At 36.4% G+C, this 20,225-nt stretch overlaps 1 protein-coding gene and 1 long non-coding RNA gene across 5 annotated transcripts in view; one reads left to right on the top strand and one right to left on the bottom strand.

Annotated features, from left to right (window-relative positions):
- Positions 1 to 20,225, top strand: part of LAMA2 (laminin subunit alpha 2) — a 380,279-nt gene that overhangs the window by 101,096 nt on the left and 258,958 nt on the right. For all 4 annotated transcript variants that reach the window (XM_080586775.1, XM_080586773.1, XM_080586776.1 and 1 more), the window contains exon 4: positions 12,940 to 13,182. In XM_080586775.1, coding sequence (XP_080442901.1) covers positions 12,940 to 13,182 — 243 coding nt within the window. The remainder of the gene's footprint in view (positions 1 to 12,939; positions 13,183 to 20,225) is intronic.
- LOC308192848 overlaps positions 1 to 20,225 on the bottom strand; it is a 266,449-nt gene that overhangs the window by 175,937 nt on the left and 70,287 nt on the right. The window lies entirely within an intron of this gene.

Raw genomic sequence — 20,225 nt, 5'->3', positions numbered from 1 at the left:
TTTTGTAATTCTGTGTTGTCCAAATTATATTTGGACAGAGGTTTTAGATTTGTTTCTGAATGATTTCTTTGTTATTCGATTCACTTCAGTGTCCATGAGTAGAAATGTACATGTGCATACATGTGCAGACGAGCATATATTGTCTATCCTGAAAAAGGATAATATTAGGAAGAGGAAAAGAATTGCAAAACTGAGGGTTTCCTCGTGCTTTCTCTACACAGGACTGTACAACTAAGTTCTGTAGCAAAAGACACAAATGAGAGAACTAGAAAACTATGACAAGATGAATAGAGATATTCAGGCTTGGACAGGAAAGTAACAGGATAGTAAGTAAGTACATCTGCTGCTATGCTGAGGACTGCCATACATAGTGTGACCTATAATTTGAACATTTGGTTTATATTTGAAACGAAACGAGAGAAAAATATGAATATCGATACTTTAAGTGTTCCTGCATTAGTAAACAGTGTGTCACAGGGAAAAAGAGGGAAGTAGACCTGGGAGAGGACTTGTGTTTATTTGGTGCTGGTGGCACAGATAACTTGCCAAGAAATTTACTTTAGGCTATCTCTATTCTGTATCATGGTCTGAATGTCCATTAGCAGCTAAAATGAATTGGGTGTGTTTCTAGGCATATTCTACTGGTTTAGTTTTTTTTCCTGAAAAGAATACTGTTTGTGAGCTCTAAGATTCATTCATGATGGGAACCAAAGCATACTAACTGGGAGCAGTTGGGAGATTCACCTCAAAAGAACCTGCTTATCTGAGCTAGAAAGCTAGTGTGGACGTACCATTCTAAGCTCTGTGTCTGAACAGAGTCCATATTTTACACTCAGCCTATCAGATACTATGCACACCAAAATGGTGGTGTTCCCATATGTTTTAATGCAATATTGCTAACCTTTGTTAGGGTAGGGGAAAAATATGAGAGATGAGAAAGCTTCCGTGAAGACACCTTACTTGTGGGACTTTGCTTGTCACTTGCTCCTTGGCTTTGCTAGTATGACTGCTGTGTTGATAGCTGTTTGAAGGAAATGTTATTTTCATCTGTCAGTTCCCTTGATGCACAACATTAGCCAGATCTCTTGGGGGAGCACAGCTCTATTTCAGAGTTCATCACTGTCACACAGCAGCAGAGATCACATGTTTGTTTGCCAGGGATGACTTGAGGCAAACATGACAAGCACTGTCTTGCAGAACTGTGTTGAAGATGTTGCCCAGATATATGACCAGAATGAGGCAGGTTATCTGTTTCTAGTATCTTTAATTTAAAGAATAGCTGTTTTTGAAAGCTTATATGAGTGAGTAAATTCTTATTTCCATCACCACTTCTATATTGCTTTTTGCCATCCTTTTAGTGTTTGGCTGAAGGTGTTACAAGATGATGGCTGTAGCAGGGATTGGCTTGGAGTTGTTGTGTAATGTCAAATATAATGCCACCTTCTCTGACTAGCTATTTCTTTGTCTTTCTAGTAAATGAGATTGACACTTAATTTGCAAATGATGCAGTTCCCAGAATTTGCTTTTTCAAAGCCTTGGACAGGCAAAGACTATGAATTTACTTAGTCTGCATTCCCATCCAATTAATCTATTTCTTGAGGAAGAAATAGAAAAAATTTTGAGCCTTGACTATTTACAATTTGGGGCATGATTTTGGATTCTGGAACCATTTCCTGGCTGTCTGGCTTCAAAAGACTGTTGGAATGCTTTGCGTAGCACTCACTCTATACATCACTGCACAATTAGATCCAGTTAAACTCATCCTTTAGTGATTGTCTGAAGTCACTTTTTCAGCCACAGTGAAGTACAAGGCACACTAGATGATAAGGTATTTCACAACAGCATTGCTTCTTTTAATATTAGTTAAAAATAATAATAATAATAAAAAAAAATCTATAATAGTCCACAAGACAGTGGCTAAGGAATCAGAATGTGTAGTGCAACGCAGCAAGGGTAAAGTAGCCTTTACACACTATCTGCAAAGTGGTATATGAAATATGTATATCACTACGATATGTTTGTTTTTCTCTGCTCTGTAATATCAAATACATTTTTGGGATGTGAGGGATTACAACTAGCTTTCTATGAAGAACTTCTGATATCAAATATCAGAATAGCTAAAGGAATAAACAGAAGGTTAATGACCTTTCGATATATAAAGGGGGCTTAGAAGAAAGATGGAGAAAAGCTTTTTACAAGGGCTGTAGTGACAGGAAAGGGGACAATGGTTTTAAACTGGAAGAGAGTAGACTCTTATATTAGATATAAAGAAGAAATGGTGAGACACTGGAACAAGTTGCCCTGAGAAGCTGTGATGTCTATCATTGGAAGTGTTCAAAGTCAGGTTGGATGGGGCTTTAAGCAAACTGTTCTAGTGGAAGGTGTCCCTGCCCTTGGCAGGGGAACTGGTCAAGATGATCCTTAAGAGTTCCTTCCTGACTAAACCGTTCTGTGATTTTACGACAATGCCTAGTCTTGGGATACAAGAAACAGAGTAGGAAAATTACGTACCAGTTGGTCTTCCCATGTTAAACTCGTATACATGTCCAAAGATTTTGCTTAGGTTTTTGGTTAGTATTCTCTCTTTCTCTTTCACTACAGTTATATGCTTTAAATGTCTGAAACACTTTCAAGAAAGCTTCTGTAAAGGTAAACCATATGGCTTCTCTTCATCTCCAAACCAAAGCCTAATATGGTTTCTCAGTTTAAACTGAGATGTCTCACCAGCAAATGCCAGTCTGTTTTGTCCATCTTCTCAAATCTTTGTCTAAAGAGAAAAGTGTGAATAGAAGCAAAGCCTGTTGAGTCAGGGATACTGCATTTTCATGCGGTTGCTGTTTCTCCCTCCCCAGCCTTCCCCAAACAGTCCCGTGGTCTGGCACTAGCAGTTGTGCTGCTACATACTGAACCAGATCAGTACCTTGATACTGAAAACTAGCATTGTCTTATTTTGGGGGGGAGTTAGGTTTCTGCCAGGTTCTGTTAGGTTTGGGGTGGGGTGGGGGGGCGGATTGGTGTGGAACAAGCTGGTATCTCTGTATCTCTGGAGGTGGTGGGAAAGCAGTCCCACCCCCTTGCAAGAGCAGCTGGCACTCTCTGGCTTCAGCTGATGGTAAAGATTTAAAGTACATAATACTGATGTATGAGCTTTGGGGCAATAAGCTACAGTGCATATCTGCAAAATGGAGTTGTCAACCTGCATATTTGGCATTGTTTTTGCTTGCATATTAATCATTCTATTTTAAAGTAATGTAAACACTTAAGAATACAAAGCATTTAATTACATGCCCCCCCCCCCCCCCCCGAAAAGAAGTTCCCCGGTTCAGTTATACCTAAGTGATAATGGATTGTTAAAGTGAAAGCCCTAAAAGATGCAGCTAAAACCATGAAAACAAGAATGTAAAATGGCATTTTATACTCTGAATGAAAATGTAAATGACAAATGAAAATAAATAATGGCATCTGTTCTATATTACTGAAGTCCCCAGCTAATTTTTGCACATGTACCTGGATGTTAGTTAAAAATGATTTTTTTTTAAAGTTTCTTTTCTCTTCTCTGAACATAAATCTCAACGTTTCAGTAATTCTTTTCATTCTTTAGTTTCAGAGTTCACTGGTAATGCAAGAATCAGGTATCAATAGGATGAAAGAAAGCATACTTTGCCCTTCAGGTATTCTTTTTAATCAAAGCAAAACTAATGTATTTGAAGTTAGTTTATAATGAAATGTTTTGTAAAAAGCAAAAAACCAACCAACCAAAAACAACAGAAAACAAACAACACATAAATACACCAGTGATGAACATACTTAGAGAACATAATTATAAACAAACAGACCTGTAGTAAATATTTTGACATCACAGTGAACATTTTTTAGAATTATCTGGTTTAGACGGGTTAGCAAGTATACTTTCTGTTATGTGGTTTCCCACCTGGCTTTTTGGGAAGCAGAGAATATGCTTGAAGAGAGTACACACTCTGTATGACACTGGTGACAGATGTCATCGAGGCTTCAGTTATTGTCTCAGAATCAAGTTTTTACACATTCATATAACTCAACACAAAAGTCTAAAGAAAAATGAGGGACCTTTATCCATAGGTGTCAAGAGTGCACACCTATGCCAACCGTCACTCCAATACTACCAGCTGCATTAAGCTTTTAGATGTTCTGATAAACAAGTGTTTGTAAAGTTACTCAAGCTGACTTTTCTGCAGTGTTAAAAAAGAGGTTTTTTTTTTTATTATTTTTATTTTTTATTTATTATTCCTGAGAAGTAAAGTAATACGTGCAGGGAGTATTCTTCAATGTTTTCTGAAACGCTAGGAAGCCATTTTAGTCCTGAAAGATCAGCTCTAATACCCACCATATATAGTGCTGCTAGCTAGGCTGAGTTGTTGTATTAACAATAAATCTCCACAGGATTACTTTGCCCAATATTTTTATGCTCCTCACTAAATCAGACTGTAACTTTATTGCTTTGTGGTTAGTCAGAAAGATTTCTAAGTAAGCAGTTCCTTTCAGCTTCACATCATAATACACTCTGAAAGATTAAAAAAAAGGTTCAAGAATTTATAGTTTTTCTTTTTGAAGTTACTTGCCTCACATTTTTTCTGGATGACTACAGTAAATATGCATACCATTTTTTCTTCTCTAACTCTGGTTGTTATCAGGAGAGCCATTCACCTTTCCATCCGTTGGGCAAATAGTTTCAGGATATAGGTCCTAATTACTCTATTATAACCTTTGAATCCTGAGTGGCACATGACATGAATGTGAGGTTTTGTACTATTGGCAATTCCGGTGCTAAAGAAAGTCACACAGTCTGGGAGACTGGTGGCAGGATAAAGAATGGGTTCATAGGAGGCTCAGTCTTTAACAGATTTTGCTATATTTACTGAAGAAATATGTCATCAGTGAATAGTTTATAATGAATTAAAAGCTGCATTAAAAAAAAAGAGTTTTGCAGCTGATAGTGGTGGTCATGAAATAGTGCTGCTGTTTGTCATAGAGTTTCATAGCCTTTTATCATTAAATTATTAAAATGGAAGGTATGTGCTACAAGATGGACAACAAGATTCTTTATTGCACCTGATGAGAATTGTAGTAATAAGAGAACTGCTCAATATGTATCAAGATAGATTGTTAATTGACTAGTTTGTTTTTGACAATATTTTGTGTATGTGAGTTAAGATTTAGGGGAGTAGGAGCAGCTCCTAATAGCAAGACACTATTTTGTCATACAAATGCCATGTAGCACTTCGCAGCTTTGTGCCAATACTTCATCAAATCATTGCAACAAGCATCAATGATTTGATGCTTGTTTTCAATTTCCCTTTGTTTTAGCTAGCAGGTTTTAAATGTATATTTGTTCAGATATCAACATAGAGCAGAGGGTAAAATACTGCTACTTTTAATAATGTGAACAGTAGGTCAGGGCGTGGTCGAGAGCATTGAATTTGACTTGCCAACAGTTTTTCGTCATACATGCGTGCAATAGTCTTGATTTGTTGGTTGGTCTAAAATTACTCTAGGAAAAATTCATAATTGTAATAAAGCAAACATTTAAACAGGTCTTGGGGCTGCATAATGATCCCTTGTTCACTGAACAATGAATAATATATGTATGTATATGTTCCTTTCACCATGTAAATATATATATATATCTATTGATGGCATAATTATTCTCTTTCTCTGCTATGTGAAGTCCATGCTGTGCATGCTCTGTGGAAGGCTCGCATATCAGTGATGTAGTTTAGACAGAAAAGGCAGTCATTTATGTGTTTGTTTGATTTTGGAGTAATGTGGACTAAATGACTGGACAAACTTAGAGAAGTATATATATTGGATCTCTTCAATTACAAAGCATGGCAAAACAGAGACTTAGTCTGATCTTGCATATAACTTAACACCTAATGGTGAAGACAAACTGTTCTCTTTGTTGTGAGTCCTAAAGTATTATGTTGTCTAATTATTCATAAGGAAATTCTGATTGTAAAAGAGGGCTATGAGATGGAAACATAAAATTGCTCATCTCAGAATTCACCCTGCACATTCCATATATTGCCCTGCTGTGCCATACAGCAACATATCCATATTTAAAGCAGTCCTCAGGTTAATTAGGACAACAACAACAACAAAATAGAATCACAGAATTGTAGGGGTTGGAAGGGACATCGAAAGATCATCAGGTCCAACCCCCCTGCCAAAGCAGGTTCCTTACAGCAGGCTGCCCAGGTAGGCATCCAGATGGGCCTCGAATATTTCCAGAGAGGGAGACTCCACAACCTCCCTGGGCAGCCTGTTCCAGTGCTCCATTACCCTCACCGTGAAGAAGTTCTTTCTCATGTTGGTGTGGAACTTCCTGTGCTCCATTTTGTGGCCATTACCCCTTGTCCTATCCCCACAAACCACTGAAAAGAGGTTGGCCAAATGCCTCTGTCTCCCACACCTCAGATGTTTATACACATTGATGAGATCCCCTCTCAGTCTAGTTTTCTCCAGGCTGAACAGACCCAGGTCTCTCAGCCTTTCGTCATAGGGAAAATGCTCCAGGCCCCGTATCATCTTTGTGGCCCTCCGCTGGACTCTTTCCAGGAGATCCCTGTCTTTTTTGTAGCGGGGAGCCCGGAACTGGACACAGTACTCCAGGTGAGGCCTGACCAGGGCAGAGTAGAGGGGGAGGATCACCTCCCTTGACCTGCTGGCCACGCTCCTTTTAATGCACGCCAGGATCCCATTGGCCCTGTTGGCCATGAAGGCACACTGCTGGCTCATGGCCAACCTGTCATCCACAAGGACCCCCAGGTCCTTCTCTGCAGAGCTCCTCTCCAGCAGGTCATCCCCCAGCCTGTACTGACACATGTGGTTGTTCCTTCCCACGTGCAGGACTCTACACTTGGTCTTGTTAAACCTCATTTGGTTTCTTCCTGCCCATCTCTCTAGCTGGTCCGGGTCTTGCTGAATGGCAGCACAGCCTTCTGGCGTGTTGGCCACTCCTCCCAGCTTTGTGTCATCGGCGTACTTGCTGAGGGCAGACACTATTCCCTCATCAAGGTTGTCGATGAAGATGTTGAACAAGACCAGACCCAGCACCAACCCCTGCAGAACACCGCTAGTCACAGGTCTCCAGCCGGACTCTGTGCCACGGATCACCACCCTCTGAGCTCGGCCAGTCAGCCAGTTCTTAACCCACCTAACTGTCCACTCCTCTATCCCACACGTTCTCAGCTTTGCTAGCAGGATGTCGTGGGAGACAGTATCAAAATAGAAGTATGAAGAACTAAAAACAAAAATGAAAACTGAACATGCACAAACTTTGATCTGGGCATCAGAGCTAGCATCTCATTTCTTTTCAGTTTACTTATTTCCTTGTGTAAAGTTTTGATTTTTTTTGAGTTTACTGACATGAGGCAGGTTAAAAATACTGCCAGAATTTATTTTTAAACCTTTTTAACTGCTTCTGTGTTTAGTTAAAAAAATGAACTACAGTATCTAAAAAGAAAATGAGGAATATAAAGAATCAAATAAAAAGCTGAAAATATTTTCTGAAATGTCTCTATTTTTGGTTTCATAGTTTAAGTCACTACCTTATTTATGTTCTCTTTGTTCATATTGTTCAATATTTCATGACTGAAATGGAGAAAAGATTGTGCCGTGTTCAGGGAGTGGATATAAATTAGTACATTCCTATTTCACACTTGGATTAATGATCTTACCTCAAAGAGCTCATAATCAAAATCCTAGGCCTAAAGATGATGCCTGTTACCATATAGTAGTAGCACATTCTTTTCCAGAGAGATCTCAAATCACCATCTTGCTACAGTTTCAGCAAGGAAGTGTTAAAGGTCTAATTGTCAATAATGCAGAAGTTGCCCCGTGCTAATGGTGCAGCAGTTTCAGATGTGTCTTTGCAGACTGCTCCTCGAGGTGGGTAACAGATAGACATCATCTCACTAAAAACTATTTACTTGTATACTTTTTAGCTCTGTGCAGAAAAGTACAGAAGCCATAACATTGAAAGATATCTTTTATTTCACATTAATAAAACTAGTGCTGCATGAGCTTGCTGCTGGTTTTACAAAAAGGAAATCTGAGAAATTTCATAAGATAATTAAGGCTTCTCTAGGAAAAGCATATTATTTTGTGCCATTCCTGTATCTAAGTAGTTTTATCTATATTGGAATTAATATTATCATTATGGAAATAAAATATAGAGATTTCATATGTCTGTAATAGGTGAGGAGACTGAGAATAAATTTTAGCTGTTTAGATTTCAAGGTTTCTTCATTGCTGCGCTTTGAAATGGAGACTAAAAATTGTCTATAATAGATCTTCATTTCTCAGGCTAGAGGAATACATAGGTTACTTTGAAATGCAGCTGGTAAGGGAACACTGCATGAAAATGAGAACACTATTTACCCTGGATACTCAGTATGGTGCTGGACCCAGACTAAGTAACAGCTCTTGGATCAATGAAAAAACTTTTTTTTTTTGAATTTTTGGTGTGTTAGCACCAAAACAGAAGGATCATCTTTTCTATTCTGTTATCTAGGTTTGAAGAAAAAAGTGTGAATACTGGCATTTCCATCAAGTTTTCTTTCTTCACCATGCTCTCTCTCAATTGAAATAGATTATTTCTTTATTTCATTAGCCCTATGAAATAAAGAGGAAAGGAAGTGCTCCTTGCTATTATTTGAAAGTGCTATGAAAATAAATTACTGACTTTAGCCTTCAGTTCTGATGTAATTAGCCAATGATGAGAAGGAAATATGGTCAACAGGAAGAAGCTATTTATCAGGCCTTCACAAACAGGTGAAGAGTGGATAATGGAGAAAACCAACAGAGAAAATTACAAAGAAAAAAGCTGGCAATGCCAGAAACTTTACAGGCACCGACTCCTGTTTGGCTTAATGTATCTTAGATATTCAACAGCTGGACAACTTGAAAGCTTTACAGTTTGAAATTTTATACAGTGCACTGTTTTAATAGAAAATTTTATTTAAAAAAATAGACATGTTATAATCATTTTTTACTTATGAGCAAAAGTTGAGAGGTATTAATAACAGATTTACTTTTCTCAAGGAGAAGAACGCATTTTTTAAAGGAGCCTAAGACTCTCTAGCAGTTACATAAAGTAGAGGGAGAAAGCCAAGATTGGAGATAAGTGGAGATATTTTTAAACTGTTTTTTAAAATGCACATTGAAGGTTACAGTTTTGCAGGTACTAACTGAATGAAACTGAGTCTATTTTTGTCTAATTAGAAAAGATACGTGTTTATAACTGAAGCTCGGTTTGCTTTGGAGACACACACCTTTAGCGCTTCTCAAGGTGTGCCATGGTGAAATCTTTCTCAGTTGTTCCGCACAAAGTGCTGTGGTCATTCTGGTTTTGCATGACATTCTTACCTATATATATATATATTATATATATATTTTTTTTTCTGGGGCAGACGATGCTCTGATAGCTAGAATTGTTTGCAACACCATGGAGGGGGGGAACACAAAAAAAACCAAAAAACTCTATGTTGGAATCAAGTGTGTGCATCTTTCAACCCAAATTCCCCATCTGGTAGTAACATTTCTGTTGGAAGCAGATCAGATGAACAGGAGAGACACATTAGAAGGCAAACTGCAGCATGGCAGGGAGCTGTTCAGCTCTCTAAATTGGTATTAGCTGAACCCCGCTAAGCATCCCCCCCCCTCCTCCGCCTCCCCTCAACATTTTCAATTACAGAATTTCTAACTGTGAGCAGAATGTTTGAAACCTGTGTAACTGTCTCTCAGGACAGTGATAAAAAGAGACGCAGGCTAGATGGTTGTTTGATGAATCTGGAGAGCCACTCCATCTCTAAATTAGGGTTTCTCTTAGAGTTGGATGCTAGACTAAAATGAGAAGGTTAGTTATTTATAAATAGCCAATCATTTGAATATTCTTGCATCAAAACTGTATACTCTTATTAAAAAAGAAGTACAAAAATCCAAACAATAATCTGTAGCAACATATGTGAACTGAAATATGACTGAACAACTAAAATCATAAGATATTGATACTGGCCTTTTAAAACAAAAGTGAAAAATAGTGCAGATGCAATATTTAATTTGAGATGTCTAATGTCCTGTCCGTGTAACATATGTGATGCCTGATTCCTGGTCATGCTAAGTACTAGAACTTAATGGACTGGGTAGCCTGATGGATGCAAGGATGCTGTGGTTCTGTGTACCCACTCAAAAGAGAGAGGCCACCCAAATGGGAGATGCTTTGAAACAGGATTTAAAGAGAAAATAGGACTGGCTGCAGAGATCATGGTCTGGACAAACATGCTGACTGGACAACTATTTATGTCAACTGTTGTTTTTTTGTTTGTTTGTTTTCATCTACTTTTTTCTTCTATCTTGCACTTATTCCTCCCTTTCCCTACAAACCATCCCATAATAAGTTATATACAGTCCAAAAATATTATTTCCTGTTCATCTCCTAATGAGCTGTACCACCCGGTAGCCAATAACCCCTGCTAGTCTGCAAGGTGTTCTGAAATAGCAGTTCTAGTTGACTCATCTGGATGGATTTCATACTGGACTGATAGGTGTTTGCCACAGTTTATAACAAAACATGAGGAAAAACCCTTTCCAAACTCCTCAATAAAGAATACCATGTTTACTTGGCCACTGAAATGGAATAATATACAACCATATAATTGTGGTAAAGAAGTAGGTATGCAACTTACACCAGATTTGCTGATTGGAAGCCTCCTTTAGAACTATTACATTGCTCTGTTTGGAAAATGAAATGGAAATATTGAAAATCTCTTATAAAATTTTGTGGTACTCATTTTTTTTCTCTCTGATGTTCTGACTTACATGAAAGATAGATTTATTTTTTAAATAGTAGTGCATGTGGGAGTCAGGCACAATGAGATTTCCTGCTTTGCTAGCTAACCCTAAGCAGATTAATGATTCACTTCAGCTCTATCTGAATAATATTAGTGTAGCGAATTATCCTTTGTAGTAGGATGCACTTTTCTATGTCTTATGAGGCATACAGAAGAAGATACAGTGCTATAACTTAAACTGTACTTCACAACATGTGCTTTGCAGATCTCACTACTGAGACAATTACTACTGAAAATGAGACCCAGGACTCATTTTGTTTCTCATCTCAAGGATTATGTTGTCTATAATTTGAGAATAGCTCAAAGGACTATTTAGACTATTTCCCTCCCAATCCCATAATTACACTATGGTCACATGAGCAGAGTAAGTACAGAAAAGGCACCAGCTGTACTTTGGCAGCTGTGTTAATGGACTGTTATATGCCACCAGGCAGCTTGGTATTGCTCCGTTATGACATTTGTATCAGCAAACTTTGATCTCCAGGTTATGTTCTATTGGACTTGTACTTTGACAGATGTGCTCTAAGGTTGTACAGTTGTTACATCATTTGACAGGTGTCATCTTATTGATGCTATTTTAAAAAGTAAAGTAGATGTGCTCCATGAATTACCCTGTAGAAACAGAAGCTTGGTGCTACTATTTAGTAGGAAACTTGGCTCCATAAAGCAGAGCAGTTTTACTTTTTTTAATTATGAAAACAAATACAGCAAAGCTCAGTGATACATTAGACTTTACTGGTATTAGTATTCTTATGCCACTAAGCTCTAGCTTGATGTAATAGCCAAAACATGATTTGCTAAGCAGCTCCCCAGTAAAGGAAGGGTTACTCTGGTACCTGAAGACAATTTTCCAGTTGTTTGGAAAAGGGACGTGTCAATATTTCATCCATGACATAGCCTTGCTTTAAAAGCCATCATTTGTTGCCATCTTAAGTGCACATATTATATTTTTTAAGCACCTTATATTTTGTGTGTGTCTTAAAACATAAATCTGCTGTATGATTGGCTTTTCTGATGGAAATAGCTGCTTCCTTTCCTTAGCTTCAGTTTTACCTCAGTAACATCTAGATGTTACTTGGTTTAAAAATAATAATAATACTGTGTCACTAATGTACGTCATTCTGCAATTGTGAATGTATTGGTTGTGGCTTGTGTTCCAGCAAGCCTGTAAACAGCAATAAGCCTTGATAAATCAATTGAAAGGGCAGGTGAAATGGACCATAATGAGCACTGATTGCATGCTTGCATTCTGTTTATAGTGATATTTGATATGTCTGTCCTGTAAAGCTTATTTATGGCCACTGTGCTGAGTCATGTGATTTAAACAAGAATGTTTTATAGAATAGTTTCAGTAGGATGTGATTACCTTTCAATGGCTTAAACCTGTGTTTTTTCTTAATAGCAATGAAGTTTGGCAGCTTGTAAACATTGCAGAAAGTATATGTGTATAAATACACAAACAGAAACAAAATCATTTATTCAGATTGAAAATACTTGAACATAAGCTTTGCAAATGTCTTGTGGAAACTGCAGCTTAACAATCACTTATTAAGTTATGTGAAATTTAGAGTGCTTTTTAATTCTATTTGCAAAGTCTGTCCTGGCCTAATGCCAGGAGGTTTGGGCTGGGCGTTAGCAAAAGGTTCTTCACTGAGAGGACTGTTGGGCACTGGAACAGGCTTCCCAGGGATGTGGTCACAGCACTAAGCTGTGAGAAAATGCACTCAGACACATGGTCTGATTTTCAGGTGGTCCTGTGTGGGACCAGGATTTGGACTCAATGATCCCTGTGGTCCCTTCCAATTCAGGATATTCTGTGATTCTAAGGTAACAAATCTTTTTTTTTTCAGAAAAGTTAATGGAGAGTTTGTTTCTATATTTGAAGAATTTTGATGGAATCTGAGGCCATAGTGCATTTATAGGGGAAAAAAAAAATCAAACATTATTATATTTCCCCTTCTTAGTTTGGTAGGTATTAAGAAATTGGAATAAGTTTTAAATCACATATTTATAGGTATGTTAACAATTTGGCTATTTTTTTTTCTTTCAGATTTTCCAGATTGCATATGTTATTGTGAAAGCAGCTAACTCACCTCGACCTGGGAACTGGATATTAGAGCGTTCTCTGGATGGTGTAGACTATCAGCCATGGCAGTATTATGCTATCACAGACAGTGAGTGCCTGACACGTTACAACATTCATCCACGTCCTGGAACTCCATCCTATATAAAAGATGATGAAGTTATATGCACTTCTTATTATTCCAAGATCCATCCTCTGGAGAATGGAGAGGTAAGATCAGATGTCACTCCATACACAGTAAAAAGAAAAAAAAAAATATTTTGCTTAATTAGCAAATATGAGTCTTGAGTAGACAGTGTGTGTTGGCATGCTTGAAAAATGTGGAGGTGGCATATTTGCAATTGTAAAAAAAAAAATATGTTATTTTATGTGGTTCTTTATAAATGCATGATATACTCTCTAATAAGCATATTCTACAAAGTGAATAAAGAGATAGAAGAGTTATTAGGTAGAACTAGGTGCTAGTACTTATACAACTTCAGATGCTTGAAATATGTTCCAGTGTCACTTGTGAGCAAAAGTGAAAATACTGGGAAAAATCATGGACCCAGTGAAGTTGTTAGAAGGTTTTTCTTCATGTTGCCATTTCAGTCCACATGTATAAGTTAGGATGTTAAATGGTAATAATTTTATTCAGAGTTTATTGTATTTAAAAGTTTGCAACTGACCCTCTGCCCTTGTCTATACCTATTCATTCTTCTATTGTCAGAGGTGTCTGTTATTTCATTGTGAGTCCAGACACATGAATCATGAACCAGTCACTAGTTTTAACTGACGGCATAGAAAATATGTGGTGGAGGGGAGAATGAGGAACTCTGGTTGTAAGGACTCTTACCAGGTAAATGTAACAAATGTACCTGAAAATGCAGACTTTTTGACCTCTTAAAATGAAGAGAGGGAAATCTATATGTACCAAATTCCAGCTGTATATTTCTTCGCAGTTTTATTTTTCCAACACTTGCTCTGCACGAGTTGGTAATTCAAGGAAATGACATGCGTGTGTACTAGATCTGAAGGATATATTTATTTACAGATTCTTTCATGTCTAATGATATTCTGTGAAATTTTAGCCTCAATATTTATTCTTCTGCTGAATGTTCCATTTTTTAATAGTTTATTTCTAAGTAAAGAAGTACAAACTTATTCTATTTTGTTCTTCTACATGGAAAGCAACATTCAGATGCAAAACTGTTAATGCATATTATTTTTGAGTACCAGATATGGATATGTATACTTTATTTACATTCACAGGCAATTTGTAATGCCAGGTGCAAAAGCAGGAAAAGAAAGTTTCAGTGTAAATATCCTCCTGATATACTATAAAAAAAAAAAGTAAGCTTGGATCTACAGTATGCTTGCATAGATTGTCAGACAAGAAATCACTTGCACGTCTATAAAAATTCATCTCAAATACTTGGTGTGTATGCGTAATTGTATCATTTGAATGGGTATTTGTTCTTGTAGAATCTAGCAGTAGCAGATAAAGTGATATTGTCAGAAATCGTGCGTGCGTAAGTGCTACGTTTTCAAAACGTCTCCAATTGGATGCTTTTTGAGGAGGGAGCAGAACACAAGCGAGCAGTTTATTGCACACACCAAAATTTCATAGTTTCTTTAGGAGAATATTTCTGCAATGAAAATACAACGCCAAAGTAATTATTCCACTGTTTCAATTGATTTACATTGTTCAATTTCTTTGATTATCTGATTTTCTTGCAGACAGATATTGATTCCAGTAGTCTGCTGCCCTCTTGGTTAAACCAATGTCTCCTCGTGTTCTTCATTGGCTGAGTTAAAAAGCTATTCAGCATCTCTGTATATAGCCTTGACTGAAACATTGACTTAAGTCCCGTTGACTTGAGTGGAACTTAATTCCTATCTTAAGTGAGAAATTAATCATTTTTAACGTGGTCCGATGTGCTGGAGTTGGTGTTGTGCCCCAAACATAGTAAAAATGGCGAGCATCTGATAAACAATTTCTTTAAACAGGAAGATCTGGAAGAAGGGAAGAATTCATCTGTTCAATTCCACTCAGAAGAGTGGAGTACTCTATGAATACTCTGTGAAAAGTGTATGATTTAAGCCTCCCTAATTTAATCTTACCTTGCACAGGTAGTTGTTAGTCAGAGATTTGGCCCTAAGACAGAAAAAGATAGAACATTTTGAAATTAAAAGCCTAAAGCTTAAGTTTTATAGCAACTGGAAGAGTATCATTCCAAACAAGTTAATCAGCTTGCATTTTAACTTTTTTTTTTCTGTGTGTGTAAATTAAACAGCAATTTAATCTGTCTGAGTAGCTATAGACAGCCTTATAAAATACACTTTAACACTGAATAATTCTTTTTCATGTTTAATCAAACATTTAGTATGAAAAATAATGTAGTTCATACCAATATGAGATTTACTTGCAATTTTTTTCGAGGTGATATTTGCTTGGCTCCTGGTCTTTCAGTGGAACTACATTTGCATATCACTTTTTTTTGTCCCAGGGTAGGACTTCTGTTCTACCCATCAGACTGATAAGATTTGTAAAACTGACAGAATTATGAAATATACATTAAGTACCTTTTCTTTCTTTTCCTTCTAAAACATTGAGCTGTTTAGGCACACAATTCTGGTGTATACTCAGGAAACCTGATGAAGTGCAGAAGTTGCTTAGGTAAACAAACCGGTTCCAAAGCCAAATCTACGTTTACGCTAGTGTCTTAAGTTACAAAAAAAACAGAGTATGTCAGTTTTATGTGTACGTTCAATAGTGATTTACTAAATCACTGACATTTTAGTCAGTGATTGATTAGAGTATTTCCAGAAATGTTTATTTTAAGCAAAATAATTTGGGCATTTAGTAATGTCAGCATGTACATGACAAATATTCACTTGTCCAATAGCATAAATAAACAAGAAGAACAAAACAACAACAACAACAAAAAAAAGTGATTTATCTTCAGGTCAGTCTAAGCAACACAAGTTTACTTCTCTGTCACACGAATAAATAATCTGTAGACCAAGAGCTATTTGCATAGAATGATTTTATAGAATATTTTCATGAATTACGAGAAAATTGTGTGATGAAAGCTTCTGAATGGTGAGCACAGCTGAGGCATTCTGAAATAGGGAAATTTCTCCCTGAAGTGTAGACTCAATTGCAGAGATTGTTGAGATTGTATCTACACTGTTTAAAATCAGTGATTAAAAAAAAAAAAAAACAGGGAGATCCATGTGTCTGTATATCATACCAGCAAAGAAGGTTTTTAGTGTATGTTTCTGATACACCATCAATAACTGTAAATGCTGAAGTTTTCCAAAATAGATTTTTAATATGAAAAAGCAAATTCTACTATCTCTCTGTTCCCGAGTCAGAAATGAACTGAAAGTGTTCAGTTATATTAATGAATTGCTCATTATCTTTTTAAAGCGAGACACATCAATTCAGTAAAAGATCTATTTATTTATTTATTTTTAATGCTGAGAGTTGTTTATATAAGGGGTAATAACTGGTGGGATGGGGCTGCTATTTTCAGGAATAGAAGAATGCCCATTTTGTGACATTTTCATCTTTACATGAACACCATATAGGGGAGGTATTTGTTTTATTTCCTCAGATGATCGTTAGGTTGAGAACTAAAAATTAGTGGGTTACCATAGCGATTTTTGCTTCATTTCCTTGACACACAAGCCTCTGATGTTTACATCTAATTCATACCTTTTTATTGAAATATTTCTTATTCCGCTAGACTACAATTTGTGTCAAAGCTTCTGTATCTTGTTGAATAGATGGTTTTAAGGCTCTGGACACAAACTTTCAATGTCTTTTTTGTCTTTTTTTTTTTTCTGTGAGGTATATGGAGATTTTTTTAGTAAATGCTTTTTTTTTTTTTTTTTGAATTAGCATGTGTTGTAAGTGTTTTGATGTATGGGAATCTTCCATCTTGCTTGTGGATGTTTCAAAGCTGGACCCTCTGAAGACTTTAAGTGCTCTAGTTGATCAATATAACGTTAGGAAAATATACATTTTTTTTCATAGAAAATAAAACATTCTGCCAGATCTATAGTTTGATAGGTAATCAAATAGGAGTTAAAAATTAAAAAAAAAAAAAAAAAAAGCTTTCTTCAGGCATATGTAGCTTTTGAATACTTTGTATAGGTTAGAAGAAAATATTTAAATCTAAAATAATTTTGTTGTTTCTGTAGTATAAAGTAATTCTTCATGCAAGCAGACAACAGCAGAAAGTTAAATCCAGTGAAGACAGAAGGAAAAGGGTTTAATTTATCTGATACAGAAGCAGGTGCCTTTATTAAGAAGTCAAGAAGAAAAATCTCTAATCTTCTGGAAAACACTGAATTTCTCAATAATAAGGTTTTCTGAAAGTATAAAAGCCAAGAAGAGAATGTGAATTTAATTTTCTCCTTATAAAAATTGGAATAGCCAACTGACTAGTCCATATGAGTGTAATCATGTAGAGAAGTGCTGTCAGAAGTTTGTTTTTCAATAATTATAGTCATTATAGTTGCACAGTAGTTACGTGAACTTACAAAGAGAAGTCCTTCCCTTTCTGTGGGTAGAATGTCAAAGGACACTTCTGCAGTTGGGTAGAGTTTAGGTTAAATGGAAGTTACAAATACTGAGCATGATCTGCCAGTTTGGTAAGCAGATTTAATAAGAAAAGGAGGAATTAAGAGAGTAGAAGCTGAATTGGTTGTAAATGAGGAATACTTTTTTCCTTTTTTTTTTTTTTCAAAAGACTGCATATAATTGTGTGGGTGAAGCTGATGGAAAAATCTTTAAGCAGGACCACATATATAATACTGCTGTCTTTTTCAATCTGTGTTGCCCTTTGCCAGAATGATCAGATATAAGGTGTTCTGAAGTTCTTGGGCAGGGTAGTATTACTATGTAATTTCTACTTCCTTATGTAGTCTGCACTTGCTGTTAATCCTCTTGTAGAGACTAGTTGAACCGGACAACAATGTTGAAACCCTTACTACACATTTTTGACCCCACCCAAGAAGGTTTGCGCTTGTCTCTGTTCTGTTAAAGATCACAGGAGATGTAGATTACCAAAATACTAATTTTATCCTTGTTTTTCAAGCAGGAACCCTATTGCTGGGTTTAAAAAAGAATTGTGCTTATAGCAAATATGTATGCCTCTTGACAGAAAGGGAAAACTTCCTACAGCCAAAACATTTTTATTATTCAACTCTGAGCATGAATTTCTAACCTGATGTAGCTTGACATATGCACAATTGCATTTGACTTTTGTCCCTAAAACTGATACATGACTCGCTTTTATTTAGTGCCTAGCAATTAATTCCACGTTCTGGTATCTGCTGTACAAAGAATCACCTCCTATTGTTTTGTTTTAGTTTAGTTCCCACTGATTTCTTCTGAAGAGGCCCAATTATTCTACTGGAAGAACAGTCTTGTGAACTTCTGAGCAGTCAATCTATATTTACTTTCCTAATAATTTTTTTTAATTTTACAGATTTCTGTCATGTTTTTACTTAAATAATCTCTTTTTCAAGCTGAAGTGTCCTATCATAATCTGTTGTTCTTCATATGGAAGGTATTCCATAAACTTCTTCATCTTCTTGTCCTGTTCTGAACTTTTTACAGTAAGATTATGTTGACTTTGAGATGAGGAGACAGAATTTGAGGTGTGGGCAAACCACAGATTTATAGTGGTCTAATTATGTTTTCTCCTTATGTTTTCCTGTAAACCTGCTTTTGACTTCTTGTTTTGGATTGCAGCTGAGCATTGTTGTTCACTGAAGTCTAATGTTTTCTCTAGGAAAAAAAATAAACTCTATATAAACTGTCTACCACTTCTGCCTCACTGGCTTCCTTCCCATCTTCATGTGTTAAAATTTGTATGTTGTTTCCTTTCTCATAGTGATCTTTCCATCCTTATTTATTTTACCTCTTCATGATCACATGATCATATGTACTTCACCAGATCATATGTACTTCCCCTCTTTTTTTTTTTTGTTTAAAATCAATATTGTTTTCAATTTACTTCTTTACCTTATAATATTCTCTAGCAGTTACTCTTTTCTCACCTTTCCTACAGTTCTTAATGGACTAAGATGTCAAAGCAGTGAATGCAGTGCGGGTATTTGTATAGACAGATATAAGCATATTGTGCTGGCTAGACCAGTTGAATGGACTGTGTTGTACCTCAAATGTGTTTAATATCTTTAGCATGATTCTACTGCCAGAGAAATGGCAGGTATTAAATTGAACTGTGTCTTCTGTAAGAATATGGTGCTCATGTAGCTTTTGTGCAGGCCTTTTGTTAAGTTTGCTAAGATTTCCAAAGCATAAAACTTTAACCTTGTTCTGTCAAAGAATTCAGCCCAAAGAAAGGCCATGTTTTTACAGTGGGAGTGGTAGTACTAACAGCTCATCTTAATGAACTTCCTAAGTGACAATTTCAGACGAGGATTCCTGAGCAGAGAGAATACTAGGTAGTGGATTCGGTTCAGCTTCCTCAGTTTTTTTTCTTTTTTCTTATTTAAATAACCATAAGTAGTGTTAAATGTAAAGTATTTGGCAGTATTTTCAGAAAGGTATTAACACTAATACATCGTGCTTATAAGAGATTTCTGGGATGCCTAACTATTGATTAGTAGAACTGCATAGTATTATTTCCCTATTCAGGAAGGTTCAAAATTAGAGACCAAAAGACGTTGGCAAGTGTTTTCTATGTCAACAACAGAGTGTAAGGTTCTCTCTTTTTAGAAAGGAAGCTCTTCCTGTCTACTATATTGCCATAGCCAGCAGTAAGACTAAAGCAGAAGACTAATGGGGGACACAGGGGGGAAGTTATGGTGGGAGTTCAGTAACCTGCTTCCTTCTTTCTCCACAAATGAATTTTCTTGTCACCATTATTATAGTGGTGAGAATGATATTGCAATCAAGATGATACTTGTGTTGCTCCTTCAAACACTTAACATCCTTCTTTTGTGATGGTAGCAATGTGAATGTAAGGTCAACATTTTAAATCTGCTTCTGTAGTTAATAAAGACTACGTGTGCTCATTCATTAGTTTTTATTTTCTTCAGTTAAGTGGAATTTCACAGTGTGTACTAAACACGTAAGGAGGATAAATAGAAACAAGAACCTTAGTAATAGTCTTCTGTTATTTTGTTCACTTGCCATACTTACTACTTGATTGCTGCTCCTCTGCCCCTTTTTATATACCTCTCTGTGGTGCATGTCTTAGCTCACTTTAACCTTCCCCCATGCCCTGGTA

This window comes from Anser brachyrhynchus (assembly GCF_964034855.1).
Source record: "Anser brachyrhynchus genome assembly, chromosome: 3".
NCBI lineage: Eukaryota > Metazoa > Chordata > Aves > Anseriformes > Anatidae > Anser > Anser brachyrhynchus.
This window is presented reverse-complemented; position numbering and strand designations above follow the sequence as displayed.